This window comes from Prionailurus bengalensis, chromosome B3 (assembly GCF_016509475.1).
Source record: "Prionailurus bengalensis isolate Pbe53 chromosome B3, Fcat_Pben_1.1_paternal_pri, whole genome shotgun sequence".
Lineage (NCBI taxonomy): Eukaryota > Metazoa > Chordata > Mammalia > Carnivora > Felidae > Prionailurus > Prionailurus bengalensis.
Window position 1 is genome coordinate 55,770,246 of NC_057355.1, and position 25,950 is coordinate 55,796,195.

The following is a 25,950-nucleotide window of genomic DNA, read 5'->3' on the forward strand; positions in this document are numbered from 1 at the left end:
TTTGTATCATAGAAACAGCAGCTAATATGCAATATTACCTTAGAGAGGAGGGTAGGACCTTGGGAAGTTGAATCCTGGATATCCAAGGGTTTGAAGATTGAGGTGGAGCACTGGTCTGCCCATAAGTTGTGCACATTAATTCCTGAGCACTGCAACCACTCGGCCTGAGCCATCCCCCTGGTAATTACACCTCCCCGCGGCAGCGCCCCGAACTCAATGTTACATTAGGCAATTGTGGTGAGCCTGTAACCTGATAGCAGCACATTATGTAGTTATGTGGGAACTCTGGTTTCTGGAACAGATTGAGGTTCCCAAGCTCTGGTCTTGTGCTGTTTGGGCGTGTCTTTCACGAAACACTCCTTATGTAGAAAACAGACTAAAACACCAACACAGTCTTTGGGATGTTTCTCAACAGCAGCATGAAACTGACCCGTTTCTTCCAAAGGATTCTTGCCAAAAAGGAGAAAAGTTGCTAAAAACAATAAATAATCCTCTTCTCTGACATTTGTCACCTAACTTGCTTAAATACTGTGCTTTTGAGTAACTTTTTTTTAATAAAATGTAGTAAAATAGTTATTCATCACTAATGCTAGAGGTACTTTAAATTCTTGTTTCCTAAAGAACCCATTGAACCTGATAGGGAGGCCTAAATGTAATGTTATAGATTTAATAAATGAAAACGGGTGGGGAAAGGTACTGAGGGTTGAAGTACCAGTTTTCATGCTGCCCGTGCCTAGTTATCCACCCTTGATAGAAGCTGGCTTCCAGAAAAGAGGAACAAACGGAAAAGCAGCAGATTAGAGCACCCACTCTATCCTTCAAACTGAGGAACTTGTCATTAGGCACTTACAGAAGAAAAATGAGAAATTGGGGGTCCCATCCAGTGGCAGCAACCTCGTCAGTCTGGACTTTGCAAGTTGTGCTCCCATGTTCTCAGCTTGAGGATTCAGATGATTTATGGGGACTTGGCTCCACCCATCAGATATCCTTGCAGGTTACTTCTAAAGCCACACCGGGTAAGTTGGAGAACATGGATTTACCATAGACCAGGTGGAAGTGGGAGCCTGGGGCAAGGAGAAAGGAGAGTGGACAGATGAAGAAGGAGAGGGTCATTGGCCGAACTAGAAAGGGAGGGCAAGGACTCAGAAAAGCACGTGAGGTTTTACCTATCTCTCCTGGGCATACGTAGGATAATTTTAGGCCTGATGTGACACATGAGATACACAATCTCAGAAAAGAGAATTTTGGACAATATATCTAACGCCTGTGTCAACGATTTGGCTTGGTCACATGAATGAGTAAGTACCAGGTCCCCAGCATAGCGAGCAAGACCCCTCTTGGCCCAATGCCCTCGGAGCTCCCTTGTCAAGCATGACTATGCCAATGTGTGGGATGTGTGCAGGTGACACACCTGAAGGCCTGTTTCCCATCAAACTCTAGGGGCAGGTATGCTGGCTTAGTTCCACCACATGCCTGTTGGCCACTCCCTCTTGAAAGGGCTAGGGAACAACCTGTGATGCCGTATCTTAGGAGTTTCCAGAGGGGAGATTTTTTTTTTTTTTAATTTTTTTTCCAACATTTATTTATTTTGGGGACAGAGAGAGGCAGAGCATGAACGGGGGAGGGGCAGAGAGAGAGGGAGACACAGAATCGGAAACAGGCTCCAGGCTCCGAGCCATCAGCCCAGAGCCCGACGCGGGGCTCGAACTCCCGGACCGCGAGATCGTGACCTGGCTGAAGTCGGACGCTCAACCGACTGCGCCACCCAGGCGCCCCAGAGGGGAGATTTTTAAAGTCTGGGATGATGTTGCTTCAGAATTATGGGCCAAGAGCTTTCCCATAAAAGAATATTTCCAAAGAAAGGAGAGTGATGACTCAGGTATGCAAGTTCTCACTAGAGGAAATTTCCGAGAATACTTCAGATCATAGACTATTGTGTTTTTCTGACCTATAGATTGTATTTTTTTTTAATTTTTCATTTCAAATCAGCATCTCAATATTTATATTTTTATCAAATCCAGTGCAATACTATAGCCCCACTGTTTGCTAAGAGACTTCAGCTGGAAGGAGCAGACCCAGGAAGCCACAAAAGTACCCAGGGGAGCCACACTCCCTCACAATGTGCAGTGGGACCAGAGTGGGCTCTGAAGAAGAAGAAGGCAGGCCAATGACCTAGAGTCTAGTGAGAAAAGAAGAATGGTCCAATTAGATCCCCTTCCTAAAATTTTGGGGCATGGGCAACTGAGATATTGACTTAGCTGTGAGAAGTTCAGGGAGGCAGGGGGCTGGGATGGCCATCTTGAGACATGCACTAAATGAGAAGATAACAGAACAGATCAGAAAGGGGAGGGGAGGGGAAAGAGGAGAGGAGAATACCCCCCTAAAAAGTGTGGCTTGGGTTCCTGGCAACATTCCGAGTTCCATGAGTTCTTGTGGTGCCTCATTTCGTGTTTTGGAATTTCTGTGACTCTTTGCTTCCTAACCCTCACAACTCCCTACCACCACTCCCAGCAACTCCCCTTCCAGACTACCACCTCCCGGAGGGGGCAGGCTTTTCTGGCTCTCTGTCCTTCCAACCATGAGCAGGAATGCCTGAAGAAAACGTCTCTCAAAGTCCACCTGGAATTACCTCTAAAGCCACCAAATCAAGAGAAATACAAACTATCAAAAAAAGAAGAAGAAAATATAAGTGAAAAAGGAATAATCATAAATTAGATGTAAAATATCTGATCACTATGGAATAAATGTTAAATTTAAACTTTAAAGTTACAGTTTCAACTACAAAGTGTTCATACTGAAGAAAAAAAAGAAGAACGAAAGAGGGCAACCAGTGAGCAGAACAGGAAAAGGCTGAAAAAAATTTTTAAGAAAGAGTGAACAGAAGAAAAAAACGAGAGACAACTCAGACATTCTTTCCACAAGAAGAAGTGCCAAAAAGGGATACCTACTGTGTGCTCCTTGCTTTACACATGTTATCTTGTTGGATTCTCACAAGCAGACCTATTTTTACGGGAGTGCAAACATGAATGCAAAATAGGTAAGTTGCCAAGAGCTCGAAAGCAAAAAAGAACAAAATCCCTTGTCTGGCTGGCTGCAGAACTGATGTTCTGAAGGAAGAACACGTTTGTCTGAAGAGTCTCCAGTCAGGCAAGCCTCTAAGAAAAAGCTCATAGGTTTGTCAAGGCTAAGTGCCGGAGAGGCGGCCAATCTTTAACAAGTTTTCTCACCTGAAAGTCTCAACAACAAAATGTTGAGGATCCTATTCTGTTGAGCGTGTGCAATTGTTGGGACTTTCCATGCAGCTGGATCTTATACAAAACAAATCCTGGCCTGAGACATGATTACCACGAGAGACAGCTGTGGGGTGGGACTCGTGTGTAGCCTCATCTGAGGTCAGTATTGAGCAAACAAGATCAGGCAAAGAGGGCACATCTTGTAAAAACCCTGGGTGATACTTGCCAGAGGAGGAAACTGCCATGAGAACAGCACAGCCTCACTGTGGCTACCATAGTAGGTAGCCTATAGTGCCCGGATGTAGGACATTCACCAGTGGGGGGAGTCCTTGCTTTCCTTGCATTTGGAAGGAAGACTTTATACCCAGCACAATTAGGAAAACAAGACAGCTACAGAGTTTGAAACAGAGTTGCCCTTGACTTTGTTATAGGTGGCCCAACAGCTTTGAAGCTCAAAGCAGTTTCTTAACCCTTCTCCAGAAAGTGATGACATTCTGGAAGATATCCCTGCTCTATAAGGGAGCACATTTGAAAGCCGAAAGACCAGAGCAAGTTATGCTAGATTATATACTGCAAGCTCAAGGCAGGCAAAAATTAGGACTTGGAAATCCTGACTCCCGGGTGAAGGTTTTGTGCTTTGGTACCCTTGTTTTATAACACCCAAGGGGTCTTATATTATCTCTTCCTTATTCACTCATTGGTCATATATATATATATTGAGATATAGATGCCCAAGATGTGGAAAATACTGTCAAGTGCTAGAAAACTCAAAGAAGAAGACACAATCTTAGCCCCTGAGGGCTAATGTTATGTACAGCAGCCTTCCATTGTGGGACTGGGAAATACTACATCTAAACTCTCCATTGTAAAGTTGGGAAAATAGAAATTATTCTATATAAGTAAAGTAAGTGTTTTGTGAACATAGAAAGAAAATTACTTTGGTCAGGAGCAGTCAAAGAATGCTTCATGAGGGGAGGCAAAGAATAAGAAGATCTTTCATAGGAGAAAGAAAAGTAGATTCCAAGTAATAGAAATTGTCTATGCATGGCTTTGAAAACAAGAAAGAGAAGACATGTTTGAAAAATAGCATCTAACCTCCTATGCTTGATTGTTGTTCCAATCTTAATTGGAAAAGTTACCAAGAGTCAAATCATGAAAAATTTTGTGTGCTAACAGAAGGTTAGAATTAAAGTTGGAGGTGTTACAGTTCTAAGAAAAATTTTAGAAAGGGGAGTGACATGGTTATGTTTTAGCCTTTTAAAATAAAATAATTATGATTCAAAATAAACGTGGAATGGGACGCCTGGGTGGCTCAGCTGGTTGAGCGACCGACTTCGGCTCAGGTCATGATCTCATGGTTTGCAAGTTCGAGCCCCGTGTCGGACTCTGTGCTGACAGCGCAGAGCCTGGAGCCTGCTTCTGATTCTGTGTCTCCCTCTGTCTCTGCCCTCCTCCCCCCATGCTCTGTGTCTCTCTGTCTCAGAAATGAATAAAAACATTTTTAAAAATTAAATAAATAAATAAATAAACATGGAAAATTAAAAGGAAGCATTTATAAAACTCCCTCTACAACCTACTGAAAATGGCAGTGAGGGAATTAAGAAAGACGTAATCTCCAAAGACAAAAAAAAAAAAAAAAAAGCTGTCGAGGAGAAATCAGACAAGACTCTCTAACTGCATTTTGAAAGATGGAAAGCCAAAAGAAGAGGAGTAGCTGACTGAGCAGAGAGAAACCTAGTAACACCTAAACACCTAATAAAATCTAAGAGGAAGCCAAGAAGAAGCAAGATGTGTTGCTTCAAAAAAATTTTGAAGAGGTCAGTGATTGATGGTCCCTGATATTTATGAAGATGAAGGGAATGGAGAGGGACCAAAAACAAAAACTTTTCAAAATCTTTCTAAGTTACAGATCCTTCCCTATGCTCACAGCTAGGTGAGTATCTCTCTCCTGCCCTAGTAAAAAACAAGATATTTGCTCTCTAGAGATGCTGAACCAACATGATTCTGGACTCAGTGATAGCTGGGAGCTAGACAGAAATAGGATGAAGTGAAGTCCATCATTCTGAAGCGTAACACTTCCCCAAGTTTCCATGGACTTAGCTTCTTAAGTATCCTTCCCTTAGCTCCATGAATGTTGACATTCAAGTTTATGCTCCCCATGGACGAGACTGGCAAGATCCTCTTAGAGAAACTGACCAGCCCCAAAAGAAAACTGACATGGTGGCCACCAAACAAAATGCCTGGGTCCGACCTCATCCCTCTACAAGAAAGCCCACCAGTCAGTATGTCCTACAAAGGGCTTCCAATAAATGTTTTATTCCTTGACATCTCAATGTAAACAGGCAGCCAAAGATGTCCAGATGTATGAGGACATTCTCTAGTATGAAAGATTTAAAAACCCAAAGCAACTACAAAAAAATGGGGAAAAATAAAACATGGAGGAAAAAAAGAGGCAATCCAAGAGAAGAATCCTTCAAAAAACTCTTACTAATTAACAGTTATTGCATCCATAAAACAAGGTACAATAAAAAGGAGATAATAAGTGAACAAGAAAAATCTCTAAACATTACAAATATAAAAGTAGAAATATTTTTAAATCAATAAAAGACTTGGCAGGTAAAGTTGAGAAAGCCTTGCAGAAAGTAGTACAAAAACATAGTGATGAAATATAACAAAGTAAAATACCCACACCAAGCATATCATTATGAAATGTCCATATACTAGGGATATAGAGAAAATCCTAAATATGTCTAAAGAGAAAAACCGTTCACGATGGTGCTGGATTTCTTAATAATAACACTAGAAGCTAAAAGAAAAGAGAAATGACTTCAAACTTCCAGGGAAATAAGTTCTTTCTCCCTAGGATTTAAATACCTGGCCAAACTTTCATTTCAGTATGACATTAGAACAGAAGTTTTGATAGATATGAGAAGTGTGGTAGACATTACTTATGTTCACCAGTATTTGTTTCTCCTTTCCTTCCTGGTACCTGGAACACTGTACTTCCCGGACCTCTCCAAGTTAGGTGGGGTCATGTGTTCTAATCAAGTAGGTATATGCAGAAGTAATGTGTCATTTCCTGGCCAAAGCCTTGAAGAGGGACCTATGAGCTCCATGTTTTCTGAAGAGGCCTCCCGTTGAAATAGTGGAGCCATAAGACTGAAGCATTTTGGATCACTGAATCACCACATGAAAGACAACTGCCCTGGAGGGTTGCCTGACCTCCAGCAGACTTGTCTGAGCCAGAAGAGACTTGATATATTAAACCATAAAGATGTGAGGCTTATTGTTACTGTAGTGTAGTCTAGGCTAACCTAACACAAAACCTATCATAAATATTTCCAACTGCACCATTTCTCAAGAAGTTAATGACTATCTGATAGCCCAGCAATTCCACTCATGGGTCATATACCTAAAAGAAATGAGTGCATGTGTCCAACAAAAAGATGGAACGGGACTATTTATAGCAGCTGTATTTATAACATCCAGATACTTTAAATTCATACCACATACCACAGCAAAACACAAACAAAATAACAAATTACTGGTATATGCAACAACATAAATGACCCTCCCAAGCATAATAAGGAGTAAAATTGAGCCAAATATAAGAGTACATACTTTTTGTTTATTTACATAAAGTTCAACAACAGGCAGAACTAATTGATGGTGATAGAAGTTGCAATAGTGGTTACCTCACTGGAGGTGGTGTGATGGTGGAGGACATTGACTGGGAAGAGGCATGAGCGAGGTCTGTAGAGTACTGGAGATATTCAGTATCTTTATGGTGCTTATATGAATAAATATTCAAAAATTAAGCAGGCAGGACACAAGTTGAGTATACTCTACTATATGTTTGTTGTACCCTAACTGAAAAAAAAAATTATTAAGAAACTACTGGAGACTGTGATTCATCAAAATGAGGACATAAACCAAAAGTAGAAAATCATGGGATCCAGACATAGGAAGTCCCCAGAGTACAGAGATGAAGGGAATTGCTAAGAAGATGGTCAGTCCCAGGATGGCAGCTGTACAGCAGGCTGGAGAGCAGTCAGCCATGACTGGAGCCAGCCAGAGCCAGAGGGATAAAAGATAGAAGCATCTAGAAAAAAGGAAAAAGAAAAAGAAATGGATAGATTATCTTAGTGTTTGATTCCATTTAAGGGAGTGTTACTGTTCTATCAAAGAATTGGTGATAAATTAATAATAACCATACAAAAAAAAATAAGCAACAACAAAAAAAGACGCTATTCTTAATGAAGTTAGATAAACATGCTACCATAGTACACTGTGTGGCTGAGCTATCATTTAGCAAAATATTGCTTTAGAATTGCATTGGGAGGCTAGGAAAAAGGAAAGCAAGCTGGGAGGAGTGTGCAAAAAATGAGTATGCTAAGAAAGCTGAATTCTCTTCAGCTGCAGAAAACCAGTCGAATGCCCACATTTGAAAAACAAAAAATGAAATAGCCACATGCATATTATTTAGAAACACGAAAGTAAAGAAAATAAGTCTTTGCAAGCGTTTCATTCGACTTAAGATGGAGAAGCAGAAGCGTAGGCAGAGGACTGCTATTTTACATTGTACACCTTGTTGTATCATTGACTTCTAAAGCTACATGCATGAAATATTTCACCACCATGCTGAAGCAATTAGAAGACATTTCAGAAAACTCCGAGATCTAACATAAAATTAAATAACTTATTTCAAAGCACATTTTGATTCCAATTAATTTTTTAAAGACAGATTTATAGTACCTAGTAATTTTCATTGGTAGAGGAGCGGTTTGTGAGAGGTTGTAAAATCATGCTGTAATCCTTTCAGGGATCCAAAAAGCTGGGACGTCAAACTCTGTCAGCCCCAGGTGTTTGCTTCAAAGAAAATAGGAGTCATGAGAAAAATACGTTCTATCAGCTTATCAGCTCTTTCACAGTTAATAGCATGATAATACTGGACAATGGTTTAGAATTTTTAGATGTAAGCACTTTGGGTCACTATTTTAAATCCTGGCTGTGCAATTAAAATGTGCTTTTTTTAAAAAAAAAATCAGGTTCTGTTAAAGGGAGCATGGTCCCATTAAAACAAGGCAACCTGTGCCTAGCAGAGGCATGTCCTGCCACTTCTGCAGGGTTATTAGAGCCACCAATGTGGGGAAAAACAGGTAGTGTTGTGTACGGTAAGATGACTAAGAGTAGCAAGTAGCCAAAAAAATTCAACTCAATGTAGCTTAAACCATAAAAAGGAAATATATTCAACCATCTAAAATGCTCAGAGGTAGAGATACCAGAGAAGGCTGCATCAGGATGCAACAAGGATGCAGTTCTCTTCTGTTGTTTTGGGCTTTAAGAGACATTGGTTTTAAGAGATTCTTGGTTTTAGGAGACATTCTGCCAGCACTAATGCTTCCTCTTTCACGCCTGCTGGGAAAGAGTGAGCCTCTTTGATAATTCCCACCAGAAGTCTCGAATCTGCTTGCACTGGGTAGGCTTAGGTCCCATGCTTACCATTGAACCAAACATTGGCCAGGAGATGAGATGCAAACAAGCACCAGGTTAGCTCAACCTCCCTGGACCCACACTGATGCTAAGTAGAGGAGGGGAAATGGATGGAGACCAACCATAAATGTCTCCAAAGATACTTAAAAAGGAAGAAAGCTCAGAATGTGTTGGCAGTTGTACATGGACTATCTTAAGATTATCGTGCAGCCCATATATTGTCACCTCCAAATTCTTATTTTTAAAATTTTTGTTGAAACTTGAGAGAAAGCCAACAAGAGCAGGATATATGCAAAAGCAAATGCGGACTTTTCCATGATAAGTCGTCTGCAGGGAAAGCATATTTCTCCTACTAGAATAAAGACTAGGAAAAGGCAATTCTATGGTGATATAAAGGCTTTAGATTTTTTGACTAGATCTAGTGATCTCAGAACAATAGTTGAACCCTAAGAAAGTGCCTAAATCAGGGATGCCCGGGTGGCTCAGTCGGTTGAGGGTCCAACTCTTGGTTTCTGGTCAGGTCATGATCTCACAGTTTGTGGGTATGAGCCCTCTATCAGGCTCTGTGTTGGCTGCTTGAAGCCTGTTTGGGATTCTCTCTCTCTCTCTCTCTCTCTCTCACAGTAAATAAATAAACATTAAAAAGGTGGGGGGTGCCTAGGTGGTACAGTCAGTTAAGTATCTGACTCTTGATCTCGGCTCAGGTCATGATCTCACGGTTTGTGAGTTCAAGCCCCACATCTGGCTCTGTGCTGATGGCACAGAGCCTGCAGAGTCTGTCTCTCCTTCTCTCTGCCCCTTACCTGCTTGTGCTGTCTCTCTAAATAAATAAATAAACATATATATATATATATATATATATATATATATAGTGCTTAAATCAACATCAGCCTGGGGGAAAATCATAGTATAGTAAGCTAAAATTGAAGAGTAGTTGTGGTACATCTGAAAGGATTTGTGCAAAACATCAAAATATGTAGGATTGGGTTCTCCCAAGATTCCTAGATGGAGTTATTTATATTCAAAAAAGGATAATAATGTCCATCTTACATGGTGTTCATGAAGATTAAAACAGACTATTTGTTTTAAGTATGTTTGAGGAGTTAAGCATGAAGCAGTGAGGAGAATATGAATAACTGTTGAAGATTGAAAAAGCTACCAAAGTTCATAATTTAAGATCTTTTTCAATTTTTGACATAGCAGTAAGTCTGAGAAGTGTTACACTTAGCTGTAAGTAAAAGGCACTTAAAATGTAAAGATGTGTAATTGAGTGCAAAATTACACTACCTTTGACTCCTTTTATTACAACAGAGAAGGCCTGCATGTATGGATACTGACATGCTGTTTCACCATTGCACCTATTGGAGGTCCATTAAAATTGCAGCCCTAGTCCCAGGAGGGAATAAATTGCATCTGTAATGCTGGCCTTGCAAACTCAAGTCAATGGGTGATGGAAAATGCCACTCAGTGGAAGAAAAAACACATAAGGATTCCATAATTTCAACAAATGTGAATAAAACAGTATTCTGGTGTGCATATGTGTTCGAGAGAGATTGAGTGATCATTTTAAGATGTCTGAATTTTGTCCTTCTCATTCTGTTTGCATTCCTTTGGTCAATGTTTGTTGTAAATACTGTAGCTGAGTATTTGATCAGCATTCTTATTTAGGCTGGACTGCTGCCACAATAGAACCATAGTCCTCAATTTGCTCTACTATTAATCAGATTATTTATATTAATCATATGACCTTTTAGCTCATTGGCATTATGAATGCCAAACAATCTCGGGTGCCTGGGTGGCTCAGTCAGTTAGGTATTTCACTCATGATTTTGGCTCAGGTCATGATCTCACGGTTTGTGGGTTCAAGCCCCAAGTTCAGCTCTGTGCTGACAAGGTAGAACCTGCTTGGGATTCTCTCTCTTTCTCTCTCACAAATAAATAAATAAACAGGTTTTTTTTTTTTGTTTTTTTAAATTGCTAAACAACCTCAAATATGATGGGAGTGAACAAGACTACTCTGTGAGCATGGATTGCATTCATCACTGGTCAGTACTTTACAGAACACTAGGTGTATTTTAGGTAAATTTTAATTTAGTTAGATTGATTGATTGATTTTTGAGAGAGACAGAGTATGAGCCAGAGAGGGGCAGAAAGAGGAGACACAGAATCTGAAGCAGTCTCCAGGCTCTGAGCTGTCAGCACAGAGCCCAACGCAGGGCTGGAACCCATGAACTGCGAGACCATGACCGGAGCTGAAGTCGGATGCTCAACCGACTAAGTCACCCAGGTGCCTCATAGACTAATTTAAAAAGGAGAGAATAAGTGTCAAATGAATATATTTCATGTTGCCTAATATCTCATTGTATTCTCTCTTAAATGGGTACTTAACAATTGTTTTGCAAAATATTCTCTAGATTAATAAATGCCCTAAAGCAAGTTTTAAGTATCTTCGTAGCTATTACAAATATGAAGAATTTGTAACAGCAAGTTCATGAATTCTTGTGTATTAAGGTGGTAAAACTAATCACAAACTAAATTCAAGATGTATTTCCGGTGCTTCCATGACATAGCAAATCTGACCCCAATCCCTCAATTCTCTGCAAAGTTTCTCGTCAGACAAATGTGACGGATGATATAAAAATGGCCAAAGTTTGTAAAGACATTCTCGTCTAGCTTCATAATAATAATTATGATAGTAGATCCCATTAAACACTGATCAGGGACCAGGCCCTGTGCTAAGCATTTTGCAAAGCAAGTTTATTTACTCTTCAAAAACAGTAACATGAGCAGTATAATTTCTCCCATTTTACCATAAGAGGAGATTGCAGCTTGGAGAGGATAATAGCCCAAATATACAGGTGGTAGGGGGTGGAGCTATGGTTTGAATCCAGGCAGTCTGAATTCGAAGTCCATACCCACAGCTACTCTACAATAGAGCTAAGACTGCCAATACTTTATGGGTTTTATTCTGGGCTTCCATCTTTTTCACTGGAAGGGTGTTTCTTTAAAATATGCCAGTTTTTAACTTCTAAATACTTTTCCTGTTATTATGTCATATTATAGCTTTCTATTAAAAAATGGAAAAGGTAGGGGCGCCTGGGTGGCTCAGTCGGTTAAGTGTCCGACTTCGGCTCAGGTCATGATCTCACAATCTGTGAGTTCGAGCCCCGCGTTGGGCTCTGTGCTGACAGCTCAGAGCCTGGAGCCCATTTCAGATTCTGTGTCTCCCTCTCTCTCTGCCCCTCCCCTGTTCATGCTCTGTCTCTCTCTGTCTCAAAAATAAATAAACGTTAAAAAATTTTTTTTTAAAAAGTGGAAAAGGTAATAAATTGATTGTATAGATGGCTCTGACTTATGATGGTTTGACACAGAATTTTTCAACTTCTCAATGGTGTGAGACAATACAAATTCAATGAACTTTGAATTTTGAATTTCGATCTTTTTCCAAGGTAGTGATATGTAGCCTGATACTCCCCTGTGATGCTGAGCAGGGTCAGTGAGCCACAGCTCCCAGGCAGCCACAGCATCAGGAGAGTGAACAACTGCTATACTTGCAACCATTCTGTTTTTCACTTTTAATACAGCATTCAATAACCTATATGAGATATTCAGCACTTCATTATAGAATAGGCTCTGAGTTCATGCTTTTGCCCAACTGTAAGCTAATGTAAGTGCTCCGAGTATGTCTAAGGTAGGCTAGGCTAAGTGCTGATGTTTGGTAGTTGAGGTGAATTGAATGCCTTTTCACCTTATGACAGGTGTATCAGGAAGTAACAGCATCATTAGTTGAGGCAGATCTGAATTTCATTTTTATAACTATAAAAGGAAGACAATAAAATAGTGTTTTGGTCTACAGTGGAAGAAAGCATACGTGTGTGGGATAAATGCAATACATTTTGATGATATTATTTAAATCTCTTTAGATTCTCTTGAACTGAGTTTATAGCTCTGTGTTTCAGACCTTTACAGAAAAAGTTACCCAGATCAGGATGATGAATGTGTCTTCAATCCTCAATTACTAACCTGTTACTGCCTATCATGGGCTCTTTATGAGAATGGTATTTCTAAACTAAAGATAAAAAACTGCTTGATAGTAATATTTTTTTAAGTTTATTTATTTTGAGAGAGACAGAGCAAGTGGGGGAGGGGCAGAGAGCAAGGAAGAGAGAGAGAATCCCAAGCAGGATCCGTGCTGCCAGCACAGACCCCAATGTGGGACTCAAACTCACAATCCGTGAGCCCATAACCTGAGCTGAAACCAAGAGTCCAACACTTAACCAGCTGAGCTGTCCAGGCACCTCTTGATAATAATATTTTAATCAAATCCCACCTACTTCAGATATTTGGAAAATTGTTGTTAGTCGAGATGTGCAGAAAATTACCAGAATTATTCCTACATGATTATAAAAATTTATTCTATGACCTCTTCAAATCAACCCAACCCACTTTCTTCATGTTCCAACCTCAATGTTTCAAGATAAATATTTAGCAGTCGCCAATTTTTAAAAGCAAGAGGTGTTCATCACAGTTTTAATTGTCATAATTAAAAATATTGAAAATATTGAAAAACAGAAAATAAACCAAAAGAGAACCAAAACAGAAAAAAATGCTATCAAATAGTCACCCTTAAAAAAAAAAAAGTGCTCCTTGGCTGGTACTTGATTTCAGTGGTTCTTATGTTATAGAATCCTCCTGACAAGCATTTAGATCTGGATTTGTAAAGATTAGGCCATAAAGACGTTTCTGCTCTTCACTTACTTGGAATAGCAAAACCACTTCTGGCCCATAATGTGTGCTGGTTTGAAACTGTTTTGTTGCTTTTTTTTTTTTTTTTTTTTAATATGAGTTATTTAGACAGAACACAGTCAATAAAAGCACTACATCTTTGTATAGCTAGGTCAATTTGAGGAATTATGTAGGGCTAGCAGCAACAAAATGTTCAAGTATTCACTAGTTTCATAATTTCAGTAACTTAGTAAAAAAAAATCTATTCCTATTAATTATTTGTGGTGTTTGGGGAATAAATATGCTGATCATTCTTTTGCAACTCTAGCATGTATGCAACAGGACCCTTTTTAAGATGGGGACCCTATGAGGTACTAAAGCAAGCATTCACTTCTCTCACGCTTGAGGTCACAAGTTTTTGCAAGTCAAAAAGGTTGAGCATGCCAAAAACATCATGCCGCACACTACCAAATAAAAGAACACTGTTATTCTTACAAGGAAAGGTTTGACAAGACAGGAAATAGGCAGGGTAAGAGAAGTTTACTTAATACTGAGACTTATTTAACCATCGTGAAGCCAAAATACAATGACAGTTAAAAAAAATAAACAAATAGTTGTTACACAAAACAAAACCCCAGGATACATGGTCTCTAGTGGAACTGATTATTAGGTTTTTAGCAAGTACAGGAAGCGGAATAACCCCAGAGAACCCTCGCAAAATTTCTAGACATCTTCCCTGTTTACTTTGGTCACATACTTTGGTCACCTTTCCCTCAGATAATGTAGATTAAAACAGTTTTAATCGGTGGGTTGAAATTTGAACAAGAAAAAAAAAATCAGTCTTAAAATGCTGCAAAAGAACTTCATTAAAGGGAGTCATTTTAAAAGTTACGTTCTCCTAAAAACGAAGAGGGAGGAGGAAGAAAAAAGAAAATGGAAGATAGGAAAAATCTAGCTGTTCATTACAATTTTCCATTTTTTGTTTAAACACAGCAGGAGGGCAAAGCTGCTGGCTTTGCTTCATCCTTGCAAATGCCAGGAGGGATTATGCAAACCCCACAACCACCCAAATCTTATTTAAAGTTATAATCATTGTTCTCATTTAATGACTTTTGCCTGCTTTCACTCAAATATTGCTGCATCTTGTTTTCTGCCAGTTTGGACCCACTGGGAGTTGTCAATTCATAATTGCAGATAAACCTTAAAAAAAAAAAAAAAGAAATACTACTTTCACAAAAAAAGCAAACATCAAGTGACATCTAGTGGATGTCTGCATATTATTTTCTAAGGCCTCTGAATAGCAATATATTCAACAATATGTTGTCTTAACATTGCTTACAGTTTTTGTTTCTCAGGTAAAGCCTCTGTCTTTTCCTAAGACAGAAAGACAAGTTATTAAATAGGAAAGTTGCCATTTTCTCTTTTTTCTCATGGTTTTCTCAAAGAAAAAATAATTCTTTTCATTAGTATGTGAATAACAATTCTCAAGATAAAAACATCATGGACATAACTCGTCTGTAACTCACACCATAAGTGTGCAAAAAAAGTCATGGTATATCCAACATTGGACAAGTATTTGGGCAATTATCCACTTTGCAGATGGTTCTTAAGATGACATTTCAAGTCCCCAATTCCTCTGTTTATCTATAATCTTAAAGAACCTTATTAATTTAACAAATCTATATTTAGTTCAACTATGATCCCCATTTCTCTTAAAAAAATTTTTTTAAATGTTTATTTACTTTTGAGAGAAAAACAGAGTGTGTGAGAAGCCGGGGGGGGGGGGGGGGGGGGGGGGGGGGGGGGGGGGGGGGGGGGGGGGGGGGGGGGGGGGGGGGGGGGGGGGGGGGGCGGGGCAGAGAGAGACACACACAGAATCCGAAAGCAGCCTCCAGGCTCTGAGCTGTAAGCACAGAGCTGGATGCGGGGCTCGAACCTATGAGCCTTGAGATCATGACCTGAGCCCATGCTTAACTGACTGAGCCATCCAGGCACCCCCCCCCCATTGTTTTTTTCTTTTAAGAATGCTGCAGGAGAATTGTGCAGGTATCTAGGTGCACTGTCCTTAGATGGGTAATTTTTTCTTGTTCATCACAAATTATTAAAGAACAGTGACTTAGCCAGAGCTACACAGGGAGCAGTTGAAAACTTAACTGGGATTGGGATTGCCTAACAACTCCTCCCTAGTGATGTCAGGTGTCTGAAAGGGTCGTGGAGAATAAATGCTTCGCATTGGTTGTCTAAAGACTGCATTTGTTAAAGAGACAGAAAGGGAAATGATTGAGGAATTAAAAGATGGTGTTTAAATTTAGTATTTTCTTTCCTTTCAAGGAAAGGAAACTTGGAATATGCAACTGTAACCCAAAAGCCAGCTGTCTGGCTGTCCCGAAGATTTCCAGTCTTTTAGAGTCACTCTTCATTTTAATAATAAAACACACTCACCCACACCCACACGCACAGAGTCCTGCATGAAGGCCTCCTCTGACTTCCTGTAGAAAATCTAGCATCCCCTCCATCCCTTCCAGTCCTCCAATCGTTTCTAGAATTCTTGAGAGTCCTGCTCATTCTTAACCTCATCTCTGCATCAAACCTCATATTGCTGTCTCGTTCTTTACCTACTGTGGCCCAGATGCAAACTTCTCCGTGTTTTGTGCTCCCCCAAAGCACCCACCAACACTAAAGCGGTGTGTGCAGTCAACTTTAATGAAGTTTGGGTAAGAGGAGGGAAGCCGCGGCCCTACAGATGGCTCAACAAACATTAAAGTAATCGGTGCAGTGATACAATGTCTGGGGTTTGTTTCAAAATAAATCATTGGGGTTGGGGATGGGGGTTATAGAAGAAACAAAACCAGCTATGAATTGATCATCGTTGAAGGGGGGTGAGGAGTACCTGGGGTTCATGCATTTTACTTTTGCGTATGATTGAAATTTGCATAATATATATTTAAAGGAGCAAGTTCCTAGGCAATCTTTGATGCAAGAAGTTTCTTACCAGCTCTGGTCCCTTCTCCAGTTAGCCTTCCGCATGAGCCTCAAAGCCTCTCATGTCTCAAGCTGCCCAAGCAGGCCTTGAGCTCTGGGACCCACTCTAACACTTAGGGAGCCCATCAGAATGATGCTGACTCCTGAAAACTTAAGAAACCAGTTTTCACCCCAAGACGAATTCTGCTCAGGTTTTACAAAATACCCAGCTCAGGTAACAGTGACACAACTGGCATTGTGCCTGGAGGATACAGCGTTTCGAAAGGTTAGTTCTCTTCCTTCTACGATTTATATTCTAATTGGAGTTCTCACAACTGATTCTAACAAAAGCTGACACAGATAATTATGTCAGGACAAAGCAGTTTAAAAGATGATACTCGGTGCCTACAAATAAGTTTTGGAAAGAAAGCACAAGGAAAATGTGGCAAATGGGTAATTATATTTGGCTTCTAACCAAAAGATGTTCATTGTATACCTTGTGTCACGTAGAAATAAAACTATCTTTAGAAATAAACACTGTCAGGGGTTCAGTCATTAAGGGTCTGACTTCAGCTCAGATCATGATCTCATGGCTCATGGGTTTGAACCCGAAGTCAGGTTCTGTGTGGACAGCTCAGAGCCTGGAAACTGGTTTGGATTCTGTGTCTAAGTCACGTCTCACTCCGCCTCCCCTGCTCATGCTGTCTCTCTCTCTCTCTCAAAAATAAATAAACATAAAAAAACAAAAAAAAAAAAAGAAATAAACACTATATTTCTATTACTCAGCCATACTACAGTAGCCAAGGGCTAGGCAGCTATGCCAGAGTCTCATCAGGGATGCACTGGAAGCCTGAGATGTCTAAACATACCTCCCTCACCCCAATACCATGAACTTGGTGGGAGGGGAGGGAGGCACATTGGCATGGAGCCCACGTGGTTAACCAGCTTCTCTCTTACCTTAATCAGCATCAACTGGGTCCTTTCACTTAATTTTGCCTACTTTAGCCTAGAAAATGCAGGCTTTGCTTAGTGAAGCTCTGAAGTCACCTGAGATTAATGTTCAAACCCCCCAAAAGGTGTGCTTATAAAGAGAGGACATGAAGTTATGTAAGGAAAGAGTTTGCACTTCACAATGCATGTGCAGGAAGAATAAGAGAATTCACTCTGGGTGATGACGCTAATGATACAAAGTGGAAACTGTTGTGCCCAAAAGAGAGGAAAGGGGTTCAGAAATTTGAGGATGGGGAGGGAGAAGTAGCTGTGGCTTCTGCAGCCACTTGCCAAATGCCTTTGAGCAAGGGACTCGGAAAAGTGAACGTGTTAGCATTGGCATGTGCCATTGTCCCCAAACACATGTGAGACAATGTCAGCACTTACTTCTGGCACTAAATTGAAAAAACACTTCCTCTCTTGCTGCCAGCACCATTTTTTCTTGCACTCACCCCTGGAGTTTGTCAGTTTCCATTCCAAGGAGACCCGACAATGATTCCAGGGAGACTGGCTAACATATTCCAGTGAAATTGCTGGCGGACAGCGTGAGACGAGCATGGGGATAAGTTTAGGCTGAAATGAATTAGGAAACATTTTTAAGTTACCCTTTGAAGTTTTTATTGCCTTATCATCAAACAGCGTCTCTTCTTTTGCTGTATATTGATTTTTCTGAGTATGAAAAAGTGTTTCATCTCTTCTATGATAATCAAACACAGTCTCAGTTCAACGGGCACCCTCTTTTTTTTTTTTTTTTTCTGAACCGTGTTATTCCACATATCATGGAATTATCCCACACTCTCCCCTCTACAGGACCTTCAGACAGCATTAGTCTTCTTCTAATATGATTTTTCCTATCATTCCCAACAATATAACTTTTCCATGCCAAACATAGCTGCAGGGGATTATATCATTATTTGTCTTTGTTCTAGTCAAAGTAAATTTTATGGGAGCTTCCTGTCGTGGGTGCTGAGCTATGCTACTATTTGTATGCTACTATTGCCTGCCTCTCTAAGATGGCAGAAAAAAAAAAATCCATGTCAACTAAAATTTAAGCCATTATATTGCCTTGGATGGCTCAGTTGGTTAGGCATCTGACTTCAGCTCAGGTCATGATCTCACAGTTTGTGGGTTCAAGCCTCGGGTTGGGCTCTGTGCTGACAGCTCGGAGCCTGGAGCCTGGTTCGGATTCTGTGTCTCCCTCTCTCTCTGCTCTTCCCCCACTCATGCTGTCTCTCTCTGTCTCTCAAAAATAAAATAAAACATTAAAAAATAAATAAATAAATAAATAAATAAATGTTAAGCCATTATGAATCCCATGGGGGTTTCAAACTGGAACACACTTGGGATTTTATTAGAAAGGGCAAGTATAATGCCCTTTCTAATACTCAGAGTGAACGGACTTGCAGAAGACTATTTTGTCACAATACTTCCCCTCTAGCCCCTGGTACGTTAACAAAAGGTTTATTACTTTCCCACACACTTGTATATATATATATTGGTTTAGTGTCCATACCTGAGGGGAAAGTTGGCTTAACTCTTTCCTAGGTGGAGAAGGGGTATTAGATCCCAAGTCAGGAACCCTGGAGTCTACTCCTACAACTGCCAGTTTGGTTGGTTTCGGGACCCCAAGCACATGATAGCCTCCCTCCGTCTCAGTAGTTCATTTGTGATCTAACAATGTCTCTAGTCTCAGCAAGTTTCATTCTCAACTTTGCTTTTATAGTTTCTTAGTGCCGTTTTTCTCCATCCTTTGTTGTCCTCTGTGTTTATTGCCTGGCTATTCTGGCAATGGCCTCTTAACCTCATTGTCACAGACATTAAATTAACATCAGTCTTCCTGAGGTTCAGCTCTGGGGTTGTTACTCTTTGACCCAACTCTTCCACGGCTGGCCATTGCTTCCCTGGCATTTAGGACCCCCCAGAGCAGACTAGCAACCTCCCATTCCAGAACAGTTATCAGCAATTCCTACAAGTCCTTTGTACTCCACTCTGTTTGCATTTAGGTTTTGCCATTTTACCGAATGTGCCTTGTGCCTCTTTGTATTTTCAAAGCATATCACATATTGCACTGATTTCTGTATTCATTTTACTTCCTTTACTAGATGTTAACTTCCTGAGGATAATCACTACCATTTATTGGCCAAATATTCTTTGCTATGGACTGTGACATACTTTACATCCATCATTTTTAGATTTTCTAATAATGTAAGGTGGATATTATTATCTTTATGTTTCAGATTTTGAAGACAGAGACTCAAAAGTGGTTAAATAATGTCCTCAAGGTCACACAGCTAGCATGTGACAGCTCATGTCTAGAAAGTGTCATCTAGAAAAACACTAAATTGAATGAACCATGATGCTCACACTTGCCCAGCACATGGATGGTAGGCAAATACTGTATACACATGAATTAATGAGTGAATGATGGTGATTTTGTACCTTAAATACAGCCCCTTCACTTTAGATAACTGCCACCAGGTGGCAGTAGTTTGACACAGCCATACAGTCTGGTCTCAAAATTCACTAAATACAATAGGAGAGCCCAAAGGGACCCTGCGGATTATCTAATGACTCTCCTTACTTTATGCTAAAAAAAATTGACCAGCTATAGGTCACTTTATTTGAAAATTTGGTTAGTAAAACAGCAGAACTTAAACTCGAGTTTAAAATTCCCAAAACTAGTGCTTTTCTATTATACTAACTTGTATGTTTTTTCTTCAAAATTTGTAATTTATAGTCATAATATTCCCACTTTCAACATTAAAAATATTCACTAAAATAGTAAATATAACCAAAATTAAACAAAGATATTTTTATCATAAAATTTTAAGATTTTTTCTTAAGGAAATACTATAGTTTCCATGTTTAAAAATGTTAAAATACAAATAATGCAAAAAGGGAACGATTACTAGCAATCCCAACAGCCAGAGATAATCATTATTTTGGTACTTTTCTACCAGAGGTTTTTAACTCATCTGTAAAATCCATTGTTGAAAACTAGGAGTGAACCAAGACATAATTTAGTAACTTGTTAATCTTTAATTTTCTCTAATATCTTACTTTCATAAAAAGTTATTACATGTTTTCCTTAGGAGACCTCTTGGATCTTTTAAAATTCTCCCAACTTAACCATGTTTAGTTGCTCATAAAGGGAGACCATTTTTAATTTCTTTCTCTTTCTCTTTTTCCTTATCCTTCAGTGAGAATTACAGTTTCATTTATGTTTCCTTTTTCTCATTCTCTTTTCAGTAAGGAAAAAAAAAAGCACTGTCAAAACAGTGTCTATAATCCATCTCCAAATAGAGAGGTATCTTCAGCAAAAGTGATTTTATTTTCCCTTTTGAGAAATGATTTCCCCCCACCTCTTCTCTCTTCTTAGAATGATGATACTAGAGGGTATTTCTCAGCTAAAAGGATTGGGTCAGTTACATAAAATAGTATATTTTACACTAATGAGCAGAGGTAAGGTGGGTTTAAATGCCTGATCAAAGATTCCACTATTGTCTTTATTAGAATGATTACATGCCAGGGTGCCTGGGTGGCTCAGTGGGTTAAGGTCATGATCTCTTGGTTCTTGGGATTGAGCCCTGCATCAGGTTCTGCACTGACAGTGTGGAGCCTTCTTTGGATTCTCCCTCTCTCCCTCTGTCTCTGTCTCCACCTTCCACTCCTGCTTGGTCTATCAAAATAAACTTAAAAAAACAGAATGATTACATGCCTCTTAGCATGGGTTTTGCATGTAAGCTCTTTCTATATTTAAGGATGCTCTGAATCTATAAATATTACTACTAATATTATCATTGAACATTGGCCCATGGCTTCTATCATTCTCTGTAATCTGCGGTTCACATGATCGATAGTCTATTACTGCTACTTTAAGGGCATGCAGTAGAGGTTATCAATAGAGACAAGAAGTTGGGGAGCAGAGTGAAGTATAAACTATTAGTACTCTCCTAACAGGGATCACTATTGGAGTTGAAGATGTGGGGAAAAGTAGAGAAATGAGAAATAGAGTCAAGAGTGACTTGGTTAAAGTGAATGGTTAAAGCAAGATGCTTCTGGAAGCTCTACTGAGAATGCTCTAAATAACAACTTGGACTCACTACTCATGTAACTAAGCCAACATATCTGAGGTCCACTAACCTCAAACTCTGATATATACACTTTGCAAAACTCCAGGTGCCTACATGTTAGCCCTCTAGCCTTCCATCATTCCTCCATTGATAAGATGGAAAATGAACGTGAGTTAATAATCATTTGGTATCTCCTTCTGGGTGCGATGAAGAGGGTCCTGTAGCAGGAAGTACTGTGTAGGGAAGGTGCTCTGAAACCCAAATCTTGGGCCTTGGCCTCCCTATCCACCGAAGCCATTTGCTTAAGTACTAGCTTGTGGCTTCCATTGCAACTGGCCACCATGGTAATTTAACTAACGGAGCATCAGACGTTTGTAGGAGTCTCTCTGATTATTTCTCTTCTGATGTATAAAGTACCAAGGACAGGAGTGGATAGTGGGCATCATTAGTGAGTGAGAAAGACCTGTCAAGGAAGAAGAAAACTACCTGGTCTCTGCCTGAGAAGTTACTAAACTGATAGTATGGTAATTATTAGTCAACTTGTAGTTAATCTAAAAATCACAAGGTGCAGTCCTACATGTGAAAATGATGCTTCTCTTTGGCCACCAGTAAAAACCTTCGGTTTCCTTTCTGCTGGGAGGGGAAGAACTGGCCCTTATAAATGGACCCTTTTGTTTTCCTTTTCCTACCAACTAAATCCACGTGGTTGGGATAAAACCAAACTGATAATGAGCTCAAGAACCAGCACAGTGCTTTTTTTCAGACCACCATTTGGGTGTTCTATTTTGTAGTTATTCATTATACTGTACATTTTTGTTTCATACACTTTTCTAAATGTTATATTTCACATAAAACAAAGTAAAAATGGTATAAAATACGCAAACTCTGCATATATAACACAGAATATTTGTCTCCAGTGAGCCCAAACCAACTGACTGGTAGGATATGGCTCTTTCACATGGCATATTCTTTGCTTTTTCATTAAATTTGCTGTCTTAGGGAAGTTCCATGAGTCTGCCCTTATGCCACTGTAAAGAAAAAACTCAGCTTGTTTCCTTCCTATGTAGGAAAAAACCAGGTCTGCCCTCGTTTCTTCCATTTGTCTTCTTTACTACTCAACTAAAACACTTCACTTCTGGTCACTAGTTGTGCAGAGGCTTCTCCCTACACCAAGCAATTCTTTGTAATACCAACAGGGTGTCCTACAATTTAACTCAGCTCTGACACTAGCTACCCAGAGAGGGTCAGATCTCACAGGTTAAGGGCTCAGTTCCACAAGACTGCTCCCTGCCCCCAATACACACTTCAGATTGCCAGTTACAAGCTAAGGTTGTCACCTCTGCTGCTCACCAAATGGCTATAGATTGGAGGTTCCAGGGACCCCCCCTCCTTCAGTTCAATTTCCTAGACATCTCACAGAATTGAGGGACACACCTTAGTTCACCAGTTTATTAAATGATATGATAAAAGATCCAGATGGAAGAGCTGAGTAGGGCAACGTATGTGGGGTCACAGAGCTTCTACGCCCTCTCCAGGTGTGCCACTCTCCCAGCACCTCCAGTGTGCACCAACCCAGAAACTCTCCCAATCTCCTATTTTTGGGATTTTATGGGGGCTTCATTATTTAGGCATGATCCATCATTAACTCCATTTTTAGCCCTTCCTCCCCTCTCAAGAGAATAGGGGTCAGGACTAAAAGTTCTAAACTTCTCACCATGACTTGGTCTTTTTAGTGACCAGCCTCCACCCAGGAACAATCCAGGAAGCCACCCAGAGTCACTTCATTTGAACAAGACAGTCATCACCCAGTAGATTACAAGGGTTTCAGGAGCTCTGTGTGAGCAACTGGAATCAACGACCAATATTAGAGCAAGAGATGCACGTAGTGCTCTTATCACTTAGGAAATGACAATAGTTTAGGAACTACGTGCCAGGAATCGGGGGCAGAGACCAATATGTATTTTCTCTTATCTCACAGCTCCCATCTGCTATAGATTAAATGCACTGATCCTACCTAGTTCCAGTCGATCAGGTCACATATGACAAACCTAATTAGTTCCCTTTCTGAGTCTTTAACATCTAAGATCTGTCATACCACTAGAGACCTTCTATAGCCACCCCTCCTCCCACATTCTCCCACCCCAACACACACTTTTTCTACAAACAACACCCCACCCCAGAGATCTTCCATTTATCCCTCATGAACATGGTTCCAAGTCTCTAACTTTCAGAGTAGGTTCAGATGTAAACAACTTTCCATAAGTCTGGTGCCCAGATGGAAAGACACCAGGAATGAATACACTAGAGGACTTTCATTCACCATCTCTTCCATTCTGTATTCTGTCTACCACTTGCAAGACTGAAGGTTGCACAGAACATGGGCTTCAAAGCCATAGGACCTGAGTTTTAAGAGTGGTCTTTCAGCTGAAATGTTAAGCAAGCTACTAAACATCTCTGTGCCTATATCTGTCATCTATAAAGAATGTTTTATCGGTGTGCCTGGGTAGCTCAGTTGGTTAAGCATCTGACTTTGGCTCAGATCATGATCTCACGGTTTGTGGGTGTGAGCCCCATATTGGGCTCTGTGGTGACAGCTCAGAGCCTGGGGCCTGCTTTGGATTCTGTGTCTGCCTCTCTCTCTGTCCCTCCTGCTCACAAACACACTCTCTCTCAAAAATAAGTAAACTTTAAAAAACATTTTTTTAAGTGTTTTATCTACTCTCCCACAGGTATGCCATGAGAAAAAAAAAAAAAAACAAACAAGCAGTTTCTAAAAGTGCTTAATACAGTGGATTTTCAGTAAGTGGGAACTAACATTAACAGTGTAACTAAGACCGAATCTCTTGGCAGTCACATCATACCATTTGTTCTTACTCAACTGTTACTACGTATTGGTCAGTGTTCAGAGGACAGAATCCACTAGTTTAGCAGAATGGGATTTATTTAAATTTTATTGACTGCAGAAATAATTTATATCATGATCCAGTATACACATGAACATATGAATATGTAATTCAAACAATGTTCACAATATTTACCCAGTTGACATGTGTTGTCCTCTGCTGTTTCTCTATTTAATTTTTAAAAATGCATTAGAGGAGTTGATTTCATGACTCACTAGTGAATTGTGACCCACAGATGGAAAATACTACATTACAGGTTACGAAATGGTCTAAAGAATCACTGGAAGGACGGAAGACACACACTGTAGCCTGTGCTTCCAAGAACGGGTCGCTGAGAGCTGCCAGCTCCAGAAGCACTCCATCTGCATGACCCACACTCACAAAATGACGTCTCACGAGCTTCCCACTAGTGCATCTGACCAGCAAAGCTGAAGTGACCCCGACAGCCCTTGTGCAAAGGGGACTGGGCAATACAGTGCAGGCAATACAGTGCACGCCTACAAGGTTGCAAATGATGTTAAATCAAGCAAATCCACAGAATCAGCCCCCTACCTGTGATGAAATACTGCTTACTCGTATTAACTCAAAAGTACTTGGGATGGGCAAACCCAATGGCCTAAATACACACCATTACTCTACTTTTTCCCTATTAAATTGCCTATTTTCTTGGCTATACCCTATTACAGTGAGAGAAAGGTACACAACTTGTACAATTTATTTGATGGAACGAGATCAGGAAGATGAACCAACTGGAAATCCCCAGGTTGCATCTCCTTTCACAAACATAGTTCTATCCAGCCAACCGGGGCCTACCAAAAGGATGAAAGGATGATTAAAAATAAAACTAAAAAATAACCTGAGGATTCTCTTCTTCCCAATGTCACAAAGAATCTTAAGATCAAAATCACTTTTGAGAGCAATGGAGAGAAGGGATGGACAAGGAGTAACTTCAACTTCTTATTATCTTTTTAGTTCACTTTGTACGATAATTTGTATCTGTGAAAGAAGTCAAATTTATGGAATGAAAGGTACTACTTATGATTTACAAAGCAATTTAATAAGCTGAGAAGCAGCATTTAGTGAATTAAATAATACAGGGAGTTTTGGATCTGTAATTGATATACATTCCATTAAAAAAAAAGAAACACTTTGTATTAGGTCACCACGCAGATTTATACAACATTCAAATGTATAAAAACACAAGCAAGTAAGTTCCTTTGTGACCCCAACTGAGGTATCTTTTCCTTAATCCTAAGACAACCAGTTTTAGTAGCTAACACTAATAAGTTTACAAAAGTATAAAACACCAAAACACCTTAAGCAAAGATTCTTTATTTTTAAGAAAAGTATGTTTTCTCATTTTCTATTCTTGGCATAAGTTTTAATTCTTCCCAGTAGAACCAAAACCTCCTGAACCCCTTTCAGTGTCATCCAAAACCTGAAAAGACACAAAGGTGGTGTTCAGGTGGTTAATTTCAGACCCTCTTTCGGTTCTCTCTAGCTCCTAATCTGTAAAATTTTTTATTCCAGCTGTATCATACTTTCAGAAAGGAGATTACAGAAAGAAAATTA

At 39.9% G+C, this 25,950-nt stretch overlaps 1 protein-coding gene across 6 annotated transcripts in view; it reads right to left on the reverse strand.

The window, feature by feature from the left end:
• Positions 1 to 6,841: 6,841 nt before the first annotated feature.
• The window catches only part of DUT (deoxyuridine triphosphatase), a 31,237-nt gene continuing 12,128 nt past the window's right edge, over positions 6,842 to 25,950 (reverse strand). For 4 of the 6 annotated variants that reach the window (XM_043555479.1, XM_043555480.1, XM_043555477.1 and 1 more), the window contains exon 7: positions 25,695 to 25,816. In XM_043555479.1, the coding sequence (XP_043411414.1) occupies positions 25,760 to 25,816 (57 nt within the window). In that variant the 3' untranslated portion in view covers positions 25,695 to 25,759. Of the gene's footprint in view, positions 7,336 to 7,988; positions 8,103 to 13,972; positions 14,652 to 25,694; positions 25,817 to 25,950 lie in introns of those variants that run through there. The other 2 variants (XR_006293308.1, XM_043555478.1) reach the window with 2 other exon arrangements.